Genomic DNA, 21,884 nt, shown 5'->3' on the forward strand with positions numbered 1-21,884 from the left:
GATCAATTAAAGTGGCCGTCATAAGGTTTGTGACGCCGGGGCTTGAATATTTGTTTGATTTAAATGTATGAAAAACAAGAAAGTTTGACTATGAAAGGTCCGTGTTTTGTCACCACAAAATGATAAAAACATCTCCATTAGTACAGTTATATGTTAATACTTGACTGTCTGTATTATCATTGAGCAACCTATGCATTTGTGTAGTGAATATGTTTATCACTATTTATGAATTTCTTGTAAACAGGTGTAGTTGAAAATGTTTATATAATTAACATGTTTATACATTGTACTAGTAAAACAATGTTATGAATGTTTTCTATCATGGTATTCCATGTTTCTTTCTTTGGTTGGATAGGATGGTAGTTTTTTTTTCTTTTTTAGTTCTTTGTTGTTCAACTTTGTTTCATTTCTGTGATAACATATATTTATATATTTTTTCTAAATGCTAATTTGATCATTTTGATTTATCAATTATTCACATGTATATGAGCAAATATCAAATTTGGGCAGTTTTTTTGTCTTTTCGTTCTTACTCAAAATTTTAATGTTACTGAAATAATTTTCACGTCTTACAGTGGAAATGGACTAATATCCTAGTGATTGAAAAGAAGACAATTGATATTTAGTTATTTAAATCATTCTCTGAACCTAAGTTGTACTCATTTTTCTATCATTTTTGCTGTCCTTAAACCTAAAATGCAAATTTAGATCAAATTTTTCAAGAACTTACACAATTATTTGCATTTGTTTCTGCCTTAGTTTGTAAAAACTACCTTTAATCTTCATTCCGAAAATTTAAAATGCGCATTAAATCATTATTTTGATAAAGAGACAGGGTTATATATTGTGTCCCTTATATGATATAAATTCGTGTTATGAAAATAAAAAACACGTCTGGCATTCATTCCCAGACACTGATACTCAATGGTATGTTTTGTGTTCAGTAGAAAGACATAGACTACGAGCCTTAAACTTACACGGTTAGTGTGACACAATTTAATATAATGAAATATACAAATCAAATACAGAAACTTGTATGGTTTTATTATTGTAAAATATATGCAACTAAAAAAAAGCCCATTTCAAAAATGCATCCTCCTCAGACCGCAATTCTATAGAAGTGAATAATATGGAAATGTATATAATATAAAAATACATGGACAAAGTAAAACATAACAGACGAACAAGTAATGGAGCATAATGGGGCTCCGCCTTGGTTCAAGTCATTTCATGATGCGCACTGAATCTCTCTCTCTTAACCCCAGCCATGTCACAGGACAGTGTAATAACAAGTCTCCGCCAAGTGATTCAAATGTACATATTTTAATTTTCAGAGAAGATCGCAAAAGAGGATTACCATATCAAATTTACAAAGGGCATTGGGTTTCCATAAGTCAGACAAATTGCCATGCCAAATTTTTACCTCCAACGCACACTTCAGTTTATTTCTCCAATATCAAACTTTATTTCAAACAAAAGAACACAGTGTATTGATGATTCACTCAAACTGATCTAGAGACTGCACTAAGCGTGTAGCCTCAAGTTTCGGTAAATAACCAACAATTATGCCAGAATGAAGCCCATGCAAGTGTTAATTTATTCTAACTTACATGTAGTTCAAATTCTTCATAAAACCGATCGGACAAAAGTACCGCATTTTGCACAGAGGCAGTTTGGACCAATACAAGACTTGGCTTTAAAGGCTCATGTAACAGCTCTTTGGAATTCTATTTCTAGAACAATCAAAATGGCCACCATAAAAAACTCTAATTTAGTAAAAGTTACTTTTTATCTTATTCGTGATACAAATTTATAAATATAAAATGATTGATACTTTGATGCATTTGAATGAAGTGATGTCAATTCACATCAATCTCTCTGTGCATCCTTCCGTCCGTACGTCGAAAATGCCTTCTTTTTTAAAAAACAATATACTTGTGCGTATAACTATAACCAGGAAATATGGCCTGTGCGGTCAAATATTTCAGTAGCAATTAAGTGAAAAGTGTTTAGAGGTAACCAGCTGTTCATGCAAAAGATAGAGTGAGTGTGCAAATAATTGTGATCATATAACATCTGCAAATAATAAACTATATCACGAAACCAGTAAATAGAGACATAATTATTAAATAGAACATTTTAAGTTTTCATTACAATAAAGCTTTTCAAGAAATATAGATATGACCATATTGATACTAAACTGTATCAAACTTAAAATATTTTGGATGCAATCTTTTTCATCTTGAGATTTTTTCACATAATTATATATGAAATATGAGTTCTATTATAAAAATTAACATATGACCTGTAATTGTGTTGCGACGCAAAATCTGCCGAAAAGAAGAACAAAGCTTATTATTAGATACACGGATAATATTTTAAATATAAAACAAAACATAAAAAAGTGACCCATATCTCCGAATATAGCTTCATTTCAATTGAAGGATGAATGAAGTTGTCATCTGCATTTCGTCTTAGGGCACTCATTTGTACGATGTTACCAGCGGACATGAAATGATGCCTTTATATCATTTGATCTACACTGTACAACCATAAATATCAACCGACATGACTGAATGTTGAGTTCCACATATGGTCTCATTATGACTAAACATTTGTGGCAAGTTGTTTTATAATCCTTCTAGGGGATAAAACTGTTCAAAGCAGACACGTTGTTGTGACAGACGGACAACCGGAACAGGAGAAAACATCTCTCCCATAAAAATTTAGTCAGACAAAATTCATCACCTCTAGATAAATAAAGAATGAAGGTCAAGAAGCACTTTACAGGGTTCATGATGTATGTACGCAAAAGTGTATTGTTTTAAAAAAGAAGACATTTTTGACATACGTACGGACGGATGTACAGGCAGTCAGATATGTTACATGACATATGTTTACGCAGATACATCATTTGACACTAGGAGTAAGCATGAACCAGTTTACACGTAAACATGTATCAAGAATGAAATAAAAACTAAGTTTTACTTAAATAGTCATTTGTTTTAATGGCGGCCATTTTGAATGTTCTAAAAGTAAAATTCCAAATAGCTGTGACCTTGGCCTTTACAGCCGAAAGTTTTATATTGTCCCAAGCTACCATTGTACAACATCCGGTACTTTTGTCCAGCCTGTCTAGATCTTTCGAAATTGACAATCTACTATTGGCTTAGACAGATTTTAGGGGTATCTGCCGTCCCGTTAATTACCGGCAAATACCAAACAACAAATATTTTCCAAACACTACTACATTATAACTTGGAGCATTCAAAGGGTTGCGTTAAGTTGTAACAGAATGATAATGATACTGGCGTCTCTAGTCTGAAAATATATTTACCTTAACACAACTGAAAATCTTTAAAGGTGTTTTCCGGTGTCGTTTACGTAAACATGGTAAAGTATTAACACTAAACATAATTCAATCAAAAACCAGAAGAATACCAAAATACCAGAGAACGTTATGTAACATAAATTTTTAGCAAACATAACACATTCATAAAAGATAACATGAAAACAAATAGCACTTTATATGCTACAATGGATATAAAATTAGTGTAAAGACCCTGCCACGTAGGATTATTTAATTTATAAAATAAAGATAACAAATAATTATATTGATTACAACCGAGGTCATTAGATGACGTTCTTAACTTGTCGATCCCAAACATACGTAAATATTAAGTGTCTAACTGTAAAAATCAGGTAAAGACACTAGTGTAACCTGAAAAATGTAGGTTTGATCATACGACGTGACATTAGATCTAGTCTGAAGATGTGGATCATAACAAATAAAATTTCCTTTACGTATTGAACGTTAACTCGGAGGTAGTGGTTAAACAATTTAACATGCTTTCTTGAACAGCTGACTGTAGTCTGTTTTTCCACAATAAAACGTTTTGGTAAAGATGTTTCGTGTATTTATTTTATATATCCGAGGCTGGATATGGCTTTCTGTTCATCAAACCTTTCAATCCAAAATACCAAGCGTAACGAGACCGTAATTGCCCAGCAATTAAAATTTCCTACCGAAACGTACATTATTTTTTTATTATATTTATATTTACTGCGATATATTCCCGTATATGTCTAGTGTACGGAATTAAATTAACTCATATATTTTGGAAATACGGGATGAATATTTTCCGTATATGTGTGGTATACAGCTCCGTATATTTCCCATATATGCCGGAAATACGGGATATAAATAATTTGTATATTACGAAAATACGGGACGTATATTCCACGTATATCTTTCGTGTAATACCCCGTATATTTCCCGTATATTCTGGAAGTACTGGATTAATTAAATAATTTGTATATACCGGAAATACGGGATTTAAATAATTTGACTGTATAATTATTTTGAATATACGGAACGTATTTTTCCCGTATATGTTTCGTATACATCTCCGTATATTTCCCATATATGCCGGAAATACGGGATTAATCCATGCAATGGCAAAGATACGAATAAAAACAAGCTATAATTTTGATTTTATTTCAAGTGCCTCTGTACAACCGTATATAAACATGGATTAATCCATCAGCAAATATAACATTCATTGCTGATAATGTCTTTATTATAATATATAATAATAAAACTCCGATATGTATCAACTGCAGATAAAATTGCATGGATTAATCCATCATTCAGTTAGTCCAAATGATTTCCAAATAATTTCAACAAATATTAAAATCAAAAGAATCTGAAAGGCATAGATTAATCCATCATGCAATCAAAATAAAACATTTATAGCAAAGCAATCGATTGAAAACAAAAGTTGTTCCAACCCTATTCCGTTTTAGTTTGAAAAAAATTGGAAATTGGAAAAATCCAATTGGACAAAATTTTTTAATAATCTTTTTTTTGTACATAAGAAAATAAAAAATAATGCAAAACTATATCATTTATTGCTTCTTGGTACCTAAACTACCATCCAAGCTAAAACAGAAGTTTTTAAGTCACTTAGAAATGGTAGTGAAGTTTGCCAAAATCCTGGTTTTGCAAAGATATCTTGGTGGCTGTTTAGTGCAAAAATCATTCGCTGACCATATCAAATACAAAAATCAAAGACATGGATTAATCCATCCTTACTACCTTGTACGATGTATTTAGATAGAAAAAGATGGATTAATCTAACCCTAGTGTTTGTAGTAAAACCATATTCCAGACCATATTAAATATAAAAACAAAGACATAGATTACTCCATCCTTTCTACTTGCGCATTTCCAAAATTTCTTCAGTCAATGTTAATATCCATAAAAAAGATGGATTAATCCATCTGTATTTCTTATAGTACAAAAGAACAACATTCACTGACCATATCAAATAAAACAAATAAAAAAGATGGATTAATCCATCCATTCTTCCACGTTTCGAACTTTCTACATTGAACAATGTATATTCTTTCGCGTTTACAAAATTTCTGCATTCAGTGTATACAAACAAAGTGTCAATTCCCGATTTTTGCATAAGAATAAGTTGTTTTTACTAAATTTTTCATTCATTATTTTAATAGAAATATTCATTTCTACTTGCGCATTTTCAAAATTTCTTCAGTCAGTCTGAATATTCATAAAAAAAGATGGATTAATCCATCTGTATTTCTTATAGGTACCAAAAAAATAGCATCCGCTGATCATTTCAAATAAAAACAAGAGCACCGCAATGCAGAGTAATATACGCCCGAAGATGTGACCTTTGTCCTCTAAGTGTGACATTGACCTTCACAGAGCCATCTGAAACATGCGCTCTGCAGATCGTCTCGATGTGGTGAAAATTTGTGCCAAATTTCTTTAAAATCCTTCAAGCAGTTCAAGAGTTACAGAGCGGACACGAAACGAAGTTATATGACCTTTGAATTCTTAGTGTGACCTTGACCTTGAAGCGAGCCATCCAGAACATGCGCTCTGCACGTCATCTTGATGTGTTGAACATTTGTGTCAAGTGTATTCGAAATCCTTGAAGCTGTTCAAGAGTTACAGAGCGGACACGACGGACGGACACCGGCGTCATAGCATAATACGTCCGCTTCGGGCGTATAAAAATCAAGACATGGGTTAATTCATCCTTTCTGTCACGTTTCGAACTTTCTACAGTGTACAATACATATTCTTTCGCATTTTCAAAATTTCTACATTCAGTTTTTACAAACAAAGAGTTCATTCCCGAGTTTTGCATAAGAATAAGTTGTTTTTATTAATTTTTTCATTCATTATTTTAATAGAAAAACGTTTGTCACGGGGTACCAAAGGTAAACTGCCTTAATGATAAAGCTTTATTTAAACGGTCGTTAAATACAAATTCCTCCGTTTTTAAAGAAAGATCATTTTAGCCAAAATCTGGAGTCTAGGTCCTTTAATATTGATAGAAAAAGATGGATTTCTTGTAGTAAAACACATTCGTTGACTATTTTAAATAGAAAATCAAAGACATGGAATAATTCTTTCTTTGTTCTTGCGCGTTTTCAAAATTTCAACAACAAATAACATTCGCGGACCATCTCAAATATAAAATCAAAAATAATATAAATTCATCCTTCCTTCTTGCATGTTTCGAACAATTCTGATTCAATATTGATATTGATTGATTTTTCAATACAAGCAATAAGAATGGATTAAGGTATCATTTTCATTCCATGTTAATACTGATGAAAAATGATTGACAAATCCATCCCAATGATATATGTAGTGAAAATTATATTCTCCGGTCATTTCAAAGGCCAAAAGTTTTGCATGTTCTCGCACTTGTACTTGTATGCAAAAAGAATGCTAATATTGAAAGAAATAGATGTATAATACTAACATTTCATGAACCGAATAAAAAAACATTCGCGGACCAAAACAGGTATAAAATCAAAGACATGAATAAATCCATCATTTCTTCTTGCGCGAATCCAAATTATTTCTATGTAAATATCCGATTGAGAAAAAAAAAGATTAATTAATTCATCCCTATTTATTTATAGTGATAAACACATTTGTGGATCATCGCAATTGTAAAAATGAAATACTTATATTAATTCACACTTTTTTCTGCACATTTCTAACATGCGTGCATACAATGCAAATATTTATAGAAAAAAGATGAACTAAACCATTCCTGTTTTATATAGTAAAATATATAAGACCTTCCGTAAAATATAACACCAAAGACATGAAATCGATTTTAATAAAATAAATACGCAAAATAATTAAAATAATATGTCTACATCCAAAGATTCGAACAAACGACCTTCATTCAATTTAATACAATATCGTCTGCTATCCTGCGGAAGAGCATTAGTGCCATGTGTATGTTATTTATTAACTCGAAATTTCGAGTTACTAAGTCGAAATTTCGAGTAATTAAGTCAAAAATTTGAGTTACGTATCTCGAAATTTCGGCTTTACGTTGATGTATAGGTCCTGGCCAAGATTAGGTAGTAGATTTGTTGGTGGAGGAAGACCCCAGGTGCCCCTCCGTGAATTATTTATCACAAGCGAGCACCTGGGTAGAAACACCGACCTTCCGTAACCTCACATGAAGAATTCAACACCCCGAGTGAGGCTCGAACCCACATCGTTGAGGGGCAAGTGATTTGAAGTCAGCGACCGTAACCACTCGGCCTAGGTAGGTCGGACCTTTAAATCTAACGTGTTGATAGCATAGCATTTTGATTATTAAGAAAGCACATAATTAACCATAGTCATTCAGTTTAATTCAATTCTAGGTGTTATTAAGTGAAGTATGTGTTTATATCCGTTGACTTGTTTCAAAGAAATTCCGCAGATGTGTTTATGTATACACTGTTCCAAGATTATTTTGTTTCTCGTGGTTGTATTGTCCGTAAGTATTGACCTGGCACTGATGAAAATTCCGTATATTTATTATTATTATTATTATTAATATTATACCAGAATTATATACCGTCCTTTTCATGATAAACTCGTTCAAAGAGACTGAAAACTTACATTAAACTTTCTGACGTATACGTAATGAGTGAAGTGGTAATAGTGTCCCTCGAGTAATTTGCAACTATTGAATGTGTCCTTTAAGAAATTAAACGATAAAGAATGTAGTCCTAGCATATATAAGAATCGAGTTTTTTAGTTAATACAAAAATATATTCACTTTGATTTTCAACATTTAGATCATTTTTATTGATATGATGCATATACCAAAGCCTTTGCCATATGGCACGAACGAAGTTCTAACAAAGTCAATTAAGAAACAACAGAACATGTTCTCACCGCAGAGAAAAACCTTTTTTGATTGACATGAAATACGCCGGATGAAACGTTTAATATTATATAAATGTCTGCTAAGACCTTTATCCAGTGATACGAATATAGTGCTAACAAAATCAATAAAAAGAACTGAAAAGATGTCTGACTACCGGGAAATAAATGATTTAATATGTGAATTATACGGTGCCCCTTAAGTGACATGTTACACACTTTTTTTCCACTTAGGTAATGTGAGACTTTTTTTATTTCGTATAAACGAAATGATTTCGTTTTAACGAAACAACTATTTCGTTTAAACGAAATCATTTAACGAAATCATTTCGTTTAAACGAAATAAGTTTACGAAATAACTTTCCAGAATTATCGAAATAACTATTTCGTTTAAACGAAATCATTTCGTTTGAACGAAATAACTATTTCGTTTAAACGAAATAACATTTCGTTTAAACGAAATCATTTCGTTTGTACGGAAGCTTATCAGGGCCTCCACTTATCTAAAAGTTTCGCGTCAAGTCAACTTGTGTCTTTTCGTTTTGAACAAAAACATCTGATGAAGGCGTGATAATTAATACATTATACGTAAATGTTTTTAATCATTACGCATACTTTTTTTATCGAATTGCGTGAACTATTTGTCAATGCGATTAACTTCTACACGTCTAACTAGATCTTTCAGCGAAGTCGTCAAGAAACATAACAAGAAGATAAATGTATTTGGTATAATTACAACATAATTTACTCGACTTGTTACATCTTTTTCTCGAGAACTTTTACTTTAAGCGATATAATTATGCATGTCATGTGATATTTAAACACGTCAGGTTCAAAAATTGCCTATATTGGTCTTGTCTGCACAGTGATGGTTTCATTATGTCTACGCCAGAAATATTCTAGGGAGACATGTTGTTTTTCCCCGAGTTGTCTGTCTGTCCGTCTGTCTGTCCCGACGTGCCCACATGTAAATTTGGCGTTAGCGTTTCTGTTGAATTTGACATTCTGAAGTTGTGATCATTCAGGGGTTAAATTGGTATTGTGGGGTTAAAAAATAGTATTATGGGGTTAAAAGGATCAAAGGAAGATAATAGGTAATATAAGGGATTACCCCACAAATCCTGTAAGTTCGTCCGTCTGTCCTTCACAAATCGTGTCCGGGCTGTATTGTTTAAACCCCTTAAAGGATTTTCAAATTACTTGGCACAAATAGTCACTGTAACAAATCATGGAGGCTGGGGGAGACATGTGTTTTTGTTACAAAAACCCTTCTTGTTTGTGAGTTGATTTTAACTTAACTTGCACATAACTTTTACCACCAAAAGATCTTGGTTCCTTTCTTGAACCAGGCATATCCCATGATTGACTCGAGAGTTATATCCCCAAAAAGTGCAAACCTTGTCTAAATTGTGGTCTTGTCTGCACAGAATTATTGTTTCATTTATGATTTTATTTTTCAGCTATATTTCAATATGAACATGTGAAATTTCATAATAACACAACAACACTCCACCCTCTTCCACCCCACCCCCACATCACAACCCCCTCCCCACACTGAGGTGACCTGCCCCCCCCCCCCCCCCCTCTTAAAAAATCTATTGTTCAGCTATATTTTCAATATAAACATGTGAAAATGTGAAATTTCAAAACAACAGTTCCCCGCATCCCGACACCCTGCACCCCCTCCACCAGGGTGACATCCCTCCCCCAGTTATTCTTTTTATTTTCCAGCTCTATTTCAGTATGAACATGTGAAATTTCAAAAGAGCACTTCCACACGCCCCCGCCCCCTCCCCTCCTCCCTCCCATTCAGTTATATATGATTGTCCTTTTTAGCTCGACTAAATATATCAAACACTATCAAAGCTTTGATACTAGCTAGATCAATGTAATTTTGTATGTGAATAGAGGGCAATATTGAAATTATGAACAACACTTTCTTAAAATCCATGTTGCTATGGCAACAGAAATAGTCAAAATATAGTTTTCCCATATGGATCCTTTGATGACAAAAAATTATAGTGGCTAGGTTAATGTAATTTGGTATGTGAATACATGGAAATATGGAGATTACTATAGGTTTACTCTCCATCTGTCTGTCTGTCCATCCGTCTCACAATGTTTATCTCGAAAATCACGATGTATATTTTTTTTCAATTAAATATTTGTCGAAAATAGAAAAACATCAAGCATATTGAGAAAAGTTAAGTCGAAAAGTGAAAAACATCGAGCATATCGAGAAAAGTGAAGTCGAAAAGGGAAAAACATCGAGCATATCGCGAAAGGTTAAGTTGCATTACCTCTATACTTTTAATCTTTGTCAATAAATTTTATTGACATGTGTAAAACATCTTATCTAGGCGAGTAAAGACAAGTCGACTTAGCACAAAACATCTCACCAACTGTAGGCCCTAATAAGCTTCCGTACGTTTGAACGAAATAACTAATTCGTTTAAACGAAATCATTTCGTTTTTACGAAATGTTATTTCGTTAAAACGAAATCATTGCGTTTAAACGAAATAACATTTCGTAAAAACGAAATCATTTCGTTTAAATCATTTCGTTTAAACGAAATAGTTATTTCGTTTAAACGAAATAGTTATTTCGTTTAAACGAAATCATTACGAAATAAAAAATTCTCACATTACCTAAGTGGAAAAAAGTGTGTAACATGTCACTTTAGGGGCACCGTAGAATTACGTAGAATTGAAACACGTTTTATATTTACCAACGTTTATCAGTATTTCATTAGGAAGTACAAACTACAAGATGTATTTTGAAGTTTGTGATATTATTGTTCAAGTTATCTTAAATATATTGTTTTCACTACTGCTGGCTTAAAGGCCAAAATGTATAATATTCTGCTATACTACCTGTCATATAGCGACAGCGACAATATCTACGGCGTCGAAGCGCGGATGAGATTGATAATGATGCTTTGGTCACATTAATCCAGTGGTGATTATGCCACTGACCGTTATTATTATTATTATTATATTATCCATTATACTACGCACAAATATTGCCCGTAAGTATTCCGTAAATTAATTTTCGATGTCCGAACCTGAATAGCAAATAACTATATATTTCCCCTAACTTCTTCAGAACCCGGACACAAGTGACCACAACTTAGGTCAGTATAGACCAATACTGACCGTGACCTTGACAACAACCTGTCTATATACATAAAAGCCATATACAGTTTTATAAATATGTTTAATAGCGATTGGGTAAACTATACATCACATTGACAACTTTCAACAATATTATGCCCGATATGACATTTCTTATAATGATATAATCGAATGATTTAATTCAGTCCTTATATATATCCGATTGTCAATAAATGTCAATATAATTTCAAATTCAATAACTATACATTAAGTCACTTATCTCACATAATCATGAACTTTTCATCACTTTCACAATAAGTCACCTTTCATGAATAAATTCATGATAACTATCAAATTTCTTTATATTCTCTTTATATTAATAACAATGCAACATTTCCTATATATAACAAAGTATAAAAAAATTTCTTTCAAATTTCAAACATTTTTTCAAATGTAATTCAGAATATGAAATACTCTTAGTCAGTGTGAATTTCTAGATTTCAAAACAAATGCCAAATTAAAAAGAAATTTAAGTTAGCGTGCTGCTATCGTGATACCCCCCCCCCCCCCCCGCCCTAAAATATTATAATCAATTCCTTTTGAAGATTTTGTTTGTTTGTTTGTTGGATTTAACGTCGCGCCGACACATGATAGGTCAAATGGCGACTTTCCAGCTTTAATGGTGGAGGAAGACCCCAGGTGCCCCTCCGTGCATTATTTCATCACGAGGGGCACCTGGGTAGAACCACCGATCTTTTTGAAGATTATCCTGTTTAATAGTAACAATTATAAAGGTAGGTCTTTCATCTTTAAGTTTGCGCAATTGAAGAATCAATTTTTCACAGGAACAAAAGATAAAAGCAAATAATATCATTTTGCTAAGGTGCAATTAAAACATAAATTCATTCCTTTTATTACAATTAACTACTGTATTATTAAGTGTCATATATTTGCTTATCTGTATTTAATGTTGAAGTGAAAGTTCAATATTGGTTACTGATAAAAGTATTTTATCTATAAAATGTCCTAATCATATTTATTTGTTGTTGTTGTTTTTTTATCTAAAACTGAATAATATGGTCTGTTTTCTATCCATTAAGAAAGAATAAATTATTGAAACAAAAGAAACAAAAACAAACAATTATAAACCTCTTGTTATATGTGAGGTGAAAACTAACATCTATTAATATGTTAATTCTTAAACAAGAAGATAGCCAAACTAGAATTCTAGTTTGGTCTAGACCGATTCCAGATCTACCTAGATTCCAGTTTGGCCTAAGACATATGTCGTATATATATAATTGACATAATGTCGCATGTGCAAATGAGGTGGCTGTATGTTCATTTTAGCTAATAGTCTCAGTTTGTAGGTTCGAGTCCCACTTCTGACCGTATTTTTTTTATTTCAATAACAATATTTACGTCCCTTAGATGAAAAGATAAATTATTTGTCACTAGCGCTTCCAGAAAATAAATACTACACGAAAATACTATTAAAATTTGTGAAATATGCTACATTAGATAGTGTAGAAATAAAAGCAATGTCGAAAACATTACTATATTGACTTTTTTTTAAAGAACGGTCTTAGGTAATTTCGAACCCTTGGTAATGTGCGTGGAGTTCAGACACCTTACCACGACGTTGTTGTGTCATCAGTGAATATAAAAGCGTATTTTTAGAATATAGATATTGCGTATTACTAAACTAACGAAAACGCCCGAAAATATTGGTGAGTATTAGTGAGTGCCAGGTCAATACTAACGGACCATACACATACATTCTGTAAATAAGAACTGTCTATCATTAAAGCAAGATATAACAAATGAGGTGCTTCATCATATTCGTACAGTAGACGTGAAAGTAATAACTGAGAGAAACCATTTCAAGTTTGGTTAATCATTATAATTGAAAATCATGGACATTGTCTGAGGAAATGGCAAATTTCCCAAGATATCCCATAGTGTCTAGATATTTTACATTAAGCACTTGGCAGGATAAATTGATAGATTTAACGAGACACTTTTCTTCAGCTCAAGTATTTTAGAAATCTTTCAGAAAGCTGTCAGTGGAGAGTAATTTAGTTATTCGCGACAGTTCTGTCTTAAGCCCGCACCGTAGACGACATTTTCTGCTGTTCTTTTTTCTCGCACTGGAATTAAAAGGTATAATTTCGTATATATATTTTGGGTTAAAATCTCATGTTCTCTTCAGGCTACAGAAATGAAAGAAAGAAATTTAATTTATAAAATTTATTGAACAAATATGTATGACTAATGGGATTCATTACAAAATTCTTAACAGGCTGCTTTTAATTAAAAAGGTACGATAATTTCCTTAAATTTCAATGAACAAATCTACAAAATAAAGTTTTCATTTCAGAATCGGCACATTTTTCGAAAAATTGATAGGAAGTATCTTGCCTGTTGAACAGACAACATGTGGCTACTTGCGTTAAAATCTCGAGCTGTCTTGGCAATAGTTGTGTACACAAACTTCTTGGATTACCTGCTCCTAACTGCGGTTGGTAAGGAACCTTTTTTGTAAATGTTAGTTAGTAAATTAGTAATGATCCACCGCTAATCGCTTTAAAAAAGTCTAAACATCAAATTTATTCGCGCAAAAGTGCTTAAATATTTGCGCATTGATAAATATTTATATTGAGGATAGATGTACTAAACTACCTATTCTGCGTGCTTTACTGTAACGTAACATCAGAAATTGCATAATTGTGATAATAGTTGCATGTCTTGCTTACAGTCGTTTCATTCTTTGTGTCTGTTGGGGTTAAAAATTCACAGCTTAAATTGAATCTCTGAACATTTTCTGATTACATGTGACTTATGTGATGCTGTACAAAAATGTGTTCCATTCGTAATCAATGTTTTCCTTCTGTTTTTTTCCCTTTCCTTTATATTAAAAAGTACTAAAGGTAAAAATCATATTTATTCATTTGTTTTGATAATTGTAATAATTGCATGGCTCCTTATATAAATCACCGATCAATAGTGTGTTCTATTGACTGGTCGATAGTTCAACTCGGGTTTGCCGAGCTAAAATCAAACCTGAAGAGAAGAAAAGTCTTAGAAATTTATTTCTGATGTCATGATATAAAACACTTATTGATCCTTCGGACCTCGGTCTAAAAGATTTGATTACTGACCCGCAAGCCATCCTGTAAGCTAGTGTATTATAGTTCGTACTCGACAGGAAATCCTGCTGTAAATACCGTCGCCATGCGATGCTAGTTATTACTTGAGTACGGTTTCTTACCAGTATCAACTGTTTTATAATTATATTACTTTTCTGAAATGTCGTATATTTATTTTCCATATCTACAATAACAATCATATTCTATCATAACCAACACAATATTTATGTGGCGTTTTCCAACGTGCTCATACATGATACTTACGACATTCATATGTTTCATCTTATTAAAACGCGGAAGAAACATTTCAAATTCAAAATTCCAAAAATTGATTTAAAAATAAAAAGTTAAGATTTGATACATAAGAATTTGAATTTTTAAACATACGAATATTGTATTCAATAATAATCTCCTGGAATTTTCATTACAGTTGGTACTTTTCTTACAAAGATTTATTTACACCTATTTTATCTGGATAGTTCCAATTATTCCTGATTTTCTGGTGGAGGCTGACTCAAGAGATGCCGAGAGCGAGATTGATTACAATCTGACCTCAGTTATGGACAATATTACAGACATCATGTCGCTGTTCAATGAAACGTTTCACAATGAAACCTCTACCGAAAGAACATTTATTGAAAAGGTGAGGTTATCTAAACATCTGTACACAAACTGAATTTGAATCAGTTGATCATTTTCAATATTTCAAATTTCAAATGAATCATTTATATTCATTTTCGATTTTTTTTGGTCTATCCAGTGTTACAAATAATTTTATGACATTAAAATAGAAGGACATAATTTCTACATCCCTTAGAAAATTTGAAGGAATTTTGTCTTATCAGTAATCTTTCATTAGCAAGTATCATTCTTAATAAGACATGGTCTTACTGATATTTCTTTTAGTGCTATCATTTTCTTTTAGGTACTGCATATTCCAGTTCGTGCAATTAACGAAAACAGTAAGGTCGGATGGCTTTTGGGATCCAAAGCTTTGGTTCAAATGGTGGCAAATCCTATCGTTGGCTACCTCTCAAACCGGTGACATTTTTGTTGTAGTTCGATTCTCAATTTTTGCTGAAAGCTATTGTTTATTTTTCAGTTCCTCTCCAAAGACACGCTAATGTATGCATCACACTCTTTTTATTTTACTTTGATTAGACAGACAACATTTTCTCGTTAACAGCATTTCAGAACAATTGTTCATTAATTTCTATTGGCAGTGTTCATTGAATCCGTACTAGGTTTTTCAAATAAATGAAACTGCTGTCGTAACATTTTTTCCTTGTGGATTGATTTTTATCTCATATATACTCTTATTGAACAAACAGTACAGCTTCAGAGAATATATGTACATGAATATTTATCAATGTCTTTTGTATTTATATTACTTATATGTTTGTATACAAAGTTACATTCTTTTCTTTTTTCAGTGTAAGTTACCGAAATCTCCTGCTGTTTGGAACTACCATATTTTTGATATCTGCTTCACGTGAGTAAAATCAGATTTGAAATAAAACATATCAAAACATTATTGTAGTACATATACATTCATTAATGTCTATTGCTATTATTTCTTTTCTACAGAGGATGGCTTCATTTTCTTCGTAAATATATGTGTTACAATTAAAGTCTACAATGTGGTACTTTTTAGCTGCTTCGTATTTTTATGATACTGCAGCAAATTTTCCCAGAGTTTTGAGAATAAAAATATCTGTATTCATTGAACATTACGTGAAATGTAATGAGATCAGTTCTGCATTTCATTTAAGTGTTTGCGGTTGCGGAATCCTTCTGGCCTTTTCTAATTGCTCGGGCATCACAAGGTATTGGGTCTGCTGCAACAACAATTGCAGGTATGATAGATTTTACATGTTTTCTGAATAGCGTTTTTCAGTTGGCGTATAGTTAAATTACTTGCCCATATATGGAGTGAACATTTTCAGTATGTTCATTCCCACAAAAATTTGGCATAGAATGTATATGTGACAATGATGATGAAGAGAGTAAAGACAAGTGTTAGATATTGGTAAAAGTTGGTTTTCGCCATCTTTTGGAAAGCGTTCCAGCGATTTACTCCATTCTGCGCAATGTATTAGGATATTTATCAGGATACCTTGCAAAAATATTACGTCAATAAGGTTAACTACTGGTCGCCTTCACGGTACCCAAATTTGATGGATTTTTGAGAGAAAAGATTTTTCGTCTAGATCTTTATATAAACATGAAAGTCCTAATAACAAATGAATAATAAAGCATTTGAAAACTTCAGTTTATTTTACATAATAATTTTATGATTTCAACATTATCGTTTTAAATTATAGTATGTTTCACACAGTTGTATTTTGCAGAATTGATGTCTTAAAGTATTTCGATCATACAACAATTTGAAACATGAAGAAGTGTCGTTCAACGTTACCTTTTAAATTATTTAGTTTGATACGATGTCACGGGTAACTGTACATTTTTTAGAACAAATCCCTCCAATTGTTTGTAGGTATGAGTTTGATAGCCGAAAGTTACACGGATGACAATGAGAGGAGTAAAGCTATGGGTATTGCCATGGGAGGTTATGCTCTTGGCATTCTTGGTAAGAATTATATTCTCTATTCAGTCATTTTCAGCCATTTTTGTTATGTTCATTAATTGCCATTAGAAATAACTATATATGTTCATGAAATTTAAAGGTTGTCTATGTTTCTTTTAAACTCTGAATTATGTTATTTATGATATGTATTTTATTAGTAATATTTTTTTCGATTACTGATAGCATCGAAGCAACGCCTTTATTTCTGAAAAAAAAATGCATACGACTACTTCCATGTAACTATGCCGACATTTAAATTTTATGAGCTTCAAAATCTTCTTTTCAGCTATTGAATAGGTAAGAATAAACAAACTGCAAGAAAGCATTTGCTAAAATTGTACCGAATGAATTCTTTAAGAACATCCTTTGTAAGCATAGAACGCAGTCAAGCAACACAACAGCAGGCTCGGTTTGATTGAGTCTGTCCATGAGAGGTAATGTACTGTACAAACTACGACACCATAGTTTTCGTATTATGAAATGAAAGACTTGTAACAGCAATATTTTAATATATCATCATGTAATAGAAGTGAAATATGTATTATGCTTACTATTTCTCTTTCCGTTTCTCTGCGACTGGTCTGTTCTGTTCTAATATCAATTTAGAGTAGTCCGTATGATACGTTTATCGACAGAGAATATGGCCATTTAGTCTGCTGCATTACAACAGCTCCGTTTCCTTTTCGCTACATCGAATTACATTAAGACTATTTCTTACAGAAGACTCTTGGAAAAGGATTTTTCAGGAACGGAAGGTAATGAATCAAAATAAGCTGTTATCACGTTTATGTTATTGACCACATTGTCTGGCATAGCTACAAAATGGATTTAATGGACTCAGTGTTTTTGGCCCTTTAGGAACTTCCGAGTCCCTATATAACAGAATTACGTATAAGCCGGTGCCGGGGACATGAGGGGCGGGTGCGTGTTGCACGTTTCATTATCCCTCAGAAACAGACTCGTTCGAAACGAGTCTGCTAATATTTCGCTTGGCTGCATTCCATGCCGCCAAATATACATTAGTTTTAATTTATATGCATATACAGTCTGCTAAAACAGTGCCTTAATACTTTCTGTAACAGCTATGCTCTAAAATGAAATAATTTTCTTCTTCATCTTGGTGTCACTGGCTATATAACGTGTTTTTTCTTTGTGTAATTATCATAAAATGTATTGACAGTATGCTTTTCGAAAAAGACGCATTGCTTAAATTTAGTCTTGTTTCGGATACAGTTTTGTCCATTAAGTTGTGTGCGCATTATGTCATTACAAGGGCGATATCCAGTAGGAAAAACTACATTGTAAGAACTCCCGCGCTTCAAATCAAAATAACTGCATACAGACTTATGTAAGAATGCCACGCAAACAAAATTACTTTTATTGTAACCCTCATGCTACATATTTTATACTAGATATTTTAAGCTAAATATTTTATGCTAGATATTGTAGATACTCCAAACTGTTTTGTAAACTTATCAAAAGCTCCTATAAGTTAAAAGATATTTCAGGATCAATTGATGCAAGTTTGCAAAAGCAATATACCAAAGTGGTTAACATTGTTTATGTAGAAGTCATTAACGTCACTTCCATTTTTGTTTAGTTTATATTTTTGTTTACAGTGGGTTATCCATTTGGAGGTATCCTGTATGCGATATCCGGTAAAACCGCCCCATTTCTAGGAATACTATTGTTCTGTCTTTTAAACATAGGTAAATATGTCCTTCCATAACAATCATATAATTATATAAATATTATAAATATTATAAAGTTCCTTATAAGATGAAACTAAGAACTTTACTGAAATATTTTATCATTCAAGACTGATATGAGTTATGTAAGATTAAGAAATATAAGAAATGTATGTTTGTATTTTTAAACAAGATGTTGCCATTTAGCAAAACCATCTTCTGAATGTTCACAGTTATAACAGAGTTTGTGAAAATGAAATCTGGTAAATTTTAGATGAGCGGGTTTTCCCGACTTCTAAGCCATTTGTAAAAGGTAGAGATACTAATAAGAGTAATTGTTTTATGATTATTCTCACAGGTATTCAATTCTGGTTTCTTGACAGCATTGTGGGAATTAATCAGGTAAGAAATACATGTTAAGGTATTACAGCTCTCTGGTTTTTAATACTGACTTATCTGTTAATGCAGTATTATGCAATCGGCAAAACGATACATATTGCAGACGTAGTAATTATAATTATCTGTAAATCGCGTTCTTTAATAATAATGGGTGAAGTGCTTACAATGTTAGGGAGTGGACGTGCTGTGAAGTTTGCTCTGCTTAGGTGATACATGCGGTCTTTGACGATATTTGTCTACCATTTGGCATACTGGAGGTCACATCTATGTTTTTATGTTTTGCGATCTTCCAAACGAAAACGCCCATTTAGTGTTCTTGTTTTAAATTAATTCTTTGTCTGACATGTCTATCGTTATTGGTAAAACAATTATTGACTACACAATGCCAGTTCAAACTGGCGGGCAAATCGTAATCTTTCATGCAAATGTGATTTCCTTACACGAGATATTTTTAAATTTGGTCTAGTGTTGTTCTTCGTTTATAGCAATTGCATTTTCGTACATGATTCATACATCGTTACGATTTGTATCATCGGTTTGAACAGCTACAGTAACTGTACCTAAATAAATTTTTACTATTAAAACTAAGAACCAAGAATAGATTATTTATGTGGACAAATGAACTTTATCATTTGAAAGATCATTAAACGTTAATATACTTTTAACGGAAAATTTTCACTATTTATCGAAAAGTAAAAACGTTTCATCGTGATTTAAAACTATAAATAAATTGTTCAGCAAACTGAAAAAAAAAACCCCAAATCCTCTCTTTTATTACATTAGTTTACTTAATTACCTATTCCAGGTATATTATGATGGACATAATTGATTGTATTTTTCATTGCAGGTGCAAATGAAATCATCGTCTCTTCTTAAACTTCTTGTGGATCCTTACATTATCTTGTGTGCCGGTATGTTTCTTTAATAAAGGCGTTAAAATGACTCGAGATATGCAACATAGCTTAATCCATTTGACTCTGGTGAAATCAGATTTCATTTATGGTCTAGATTGACCATACCAAATGCGTAATAATTATAACGCCCCAATTAAAACTAGATTTTAATTTCCGTAGACCAGCCTCCTAGCTGACGTCTTGTGTATTAATCTGGGCCGTCTTGTCCGGTCCGTATAACTATGATGACAGTTTTGTTTAAAAACAACGAAAAATACTACCAATACTTTCGAATCACATGGAGGTGTTTTACGTAATTAAAGTTGTTTCCTAGCAGGTTGATGGTATATCAGTATATATACTTCACAAATCTTTCAGCCTCGTTTATGTTGAACATTAGCATTATAAACGGGCCAGTGACCAGTTTTTACAGAAAGCTAACCTTGTGACTCTTCTTGGGTTTAAAATATCCTATATTGAGAACTGGTCTTAATATATTTTTATACTATACATATTGACCTATGTGTTTCAGGTGCAATCATGATAACAAGTATGTCTTTGGCTGTATTGGAATCAACAGTACCTATATGGGTAATGGATACGATGGAAGCTCAACAGTGGCAGCTTGGTAGTTTCATTTAGAACCGCTTACTCTCCTTTTTTAGTTTATGGTTTTCCTGCCGCAAAACTTTGATGTTTGTCAAATTAATCATTACAAATCCTTTTCAACCTTGATTAATGAAGTTAAACAATACATTTTTAAGTTTTATATTGACATACGTTAAAAATGAAGAAAATACATTGTTTATGGTAACTGTACTACAGTTTAAGAGATAAAAATGATGACAATTCGAACATTATTTGACTTATTAAATACGCTGTATTTGTTGTACTGAACTGGTGTATTTCAAAACATTAGATTCGTTTTACTCTCCGCCCCCCTCCGCCGACAGCACGTTTTAAGCCAAACTAAAGACTCAACTGGCAGTGACATTGTGATGACAGTAGGAAATTTATTCCTTCTTTTGTTTATGAATTGGTTTCAGATTATATAGAAATAAATGATGTCCTGATCAAATAGAAGTGTGATGATCGTGTGGGCCCGCTACAGCGACACGCCTCTATTAAAATTTCATGAAAGGCCAAATTAGTGCTCACATATAGATCAAACTAGATCAAACTTTATTTTCCAACTTAGGTTTACATCAAGTAAACAACATAAGCATCATTTTCATAGTTATACAGTGGGTAATGGCGGCATATCATATTAACAAATTGCAGTTCAATGGAGAACGACAAACATAATATATATATAGCAGTCTGATAAATGTATGTGATACTACAAAGCATATCAAATGATGATAATGTATGTGTTCTAGCAATGTTCCAATAAATATATTAGCGTAAAAAGTTCTTAATAATTACATCGACAAATATACTTAATTTGTTCAGTACAGTTATATTTGTGCTAGAAAACAATTCTTCCAATTTGAAAAAGTTCGGATTAACATAGAAATAGCGTTTCAAATACTTTTTTCTTTCATTAACAAATTTTTGGCAAATAAAAAGATAGTGAAATTCATCTCCTACATCATTATTACAAAAAATACATTTTCTTTCAGAAGATGGTATTCCCTGCCATCTTCCCATTTCCACAGGTAATCTATGGTTTCTAGTAAAAAAACGCATAATCGATAGACTACGTCTAGATGACAAAAGATTGATGTAAGCGCTTCTATGAAAATTAGTTTTAATAGCTTTGTAAATATTAGTGCTTGATGTAATTTGTATATCAGAGTTCCATTTCTGTATAAAGTTGTCTCTAAATTTTGA

At 32.3% G+C, this 21,884-nt stretch overlaps 1 protein-coding gene across 1 annotated transcript; it reads left to right on the plus strand.

Moving 5' to 3' along the window:
• Positions 1–15,092: 15,092 nt before the first annotated feature.
• Positions 15,093–20,679, plus strand: LOC128553877 (chromaffin granule amine transporter-like; the record flags this gene model as incomplete). Its single annotated transcript, XM_053535067.1, has 6 exons — positions 15,093–15,127; positions 15,918–15,976; positions 16,982–17,074; positions 19,118–19,161; positions 20,006–20,069; positions 20,584–20,679. Coding segments are annotated over exons 1-6 (391 nt in total), but the record flags the coding sequence as incomplete, so codon positions are not given.
• Positions 20,680–21,884: the final 1,205 nt, after the last annotated feature.

The sequence above is a fragment of the Mercenaria mercenaria genome, unplaced genomic scaffold (assembly GCF_021730395.1).
Source record: "Mercenaria mercenaria strain notata unplaced genomic scaffold, MADL_Memer_1 contig_4427, whole genome shotgun sequence".
NCBI classification, from domain to species: Eukaryota; Metazoa; Mollusca; class Bivalvia; order Venerida; family Veneridae; genus Mercenaria; species Mercenaria mercenaria.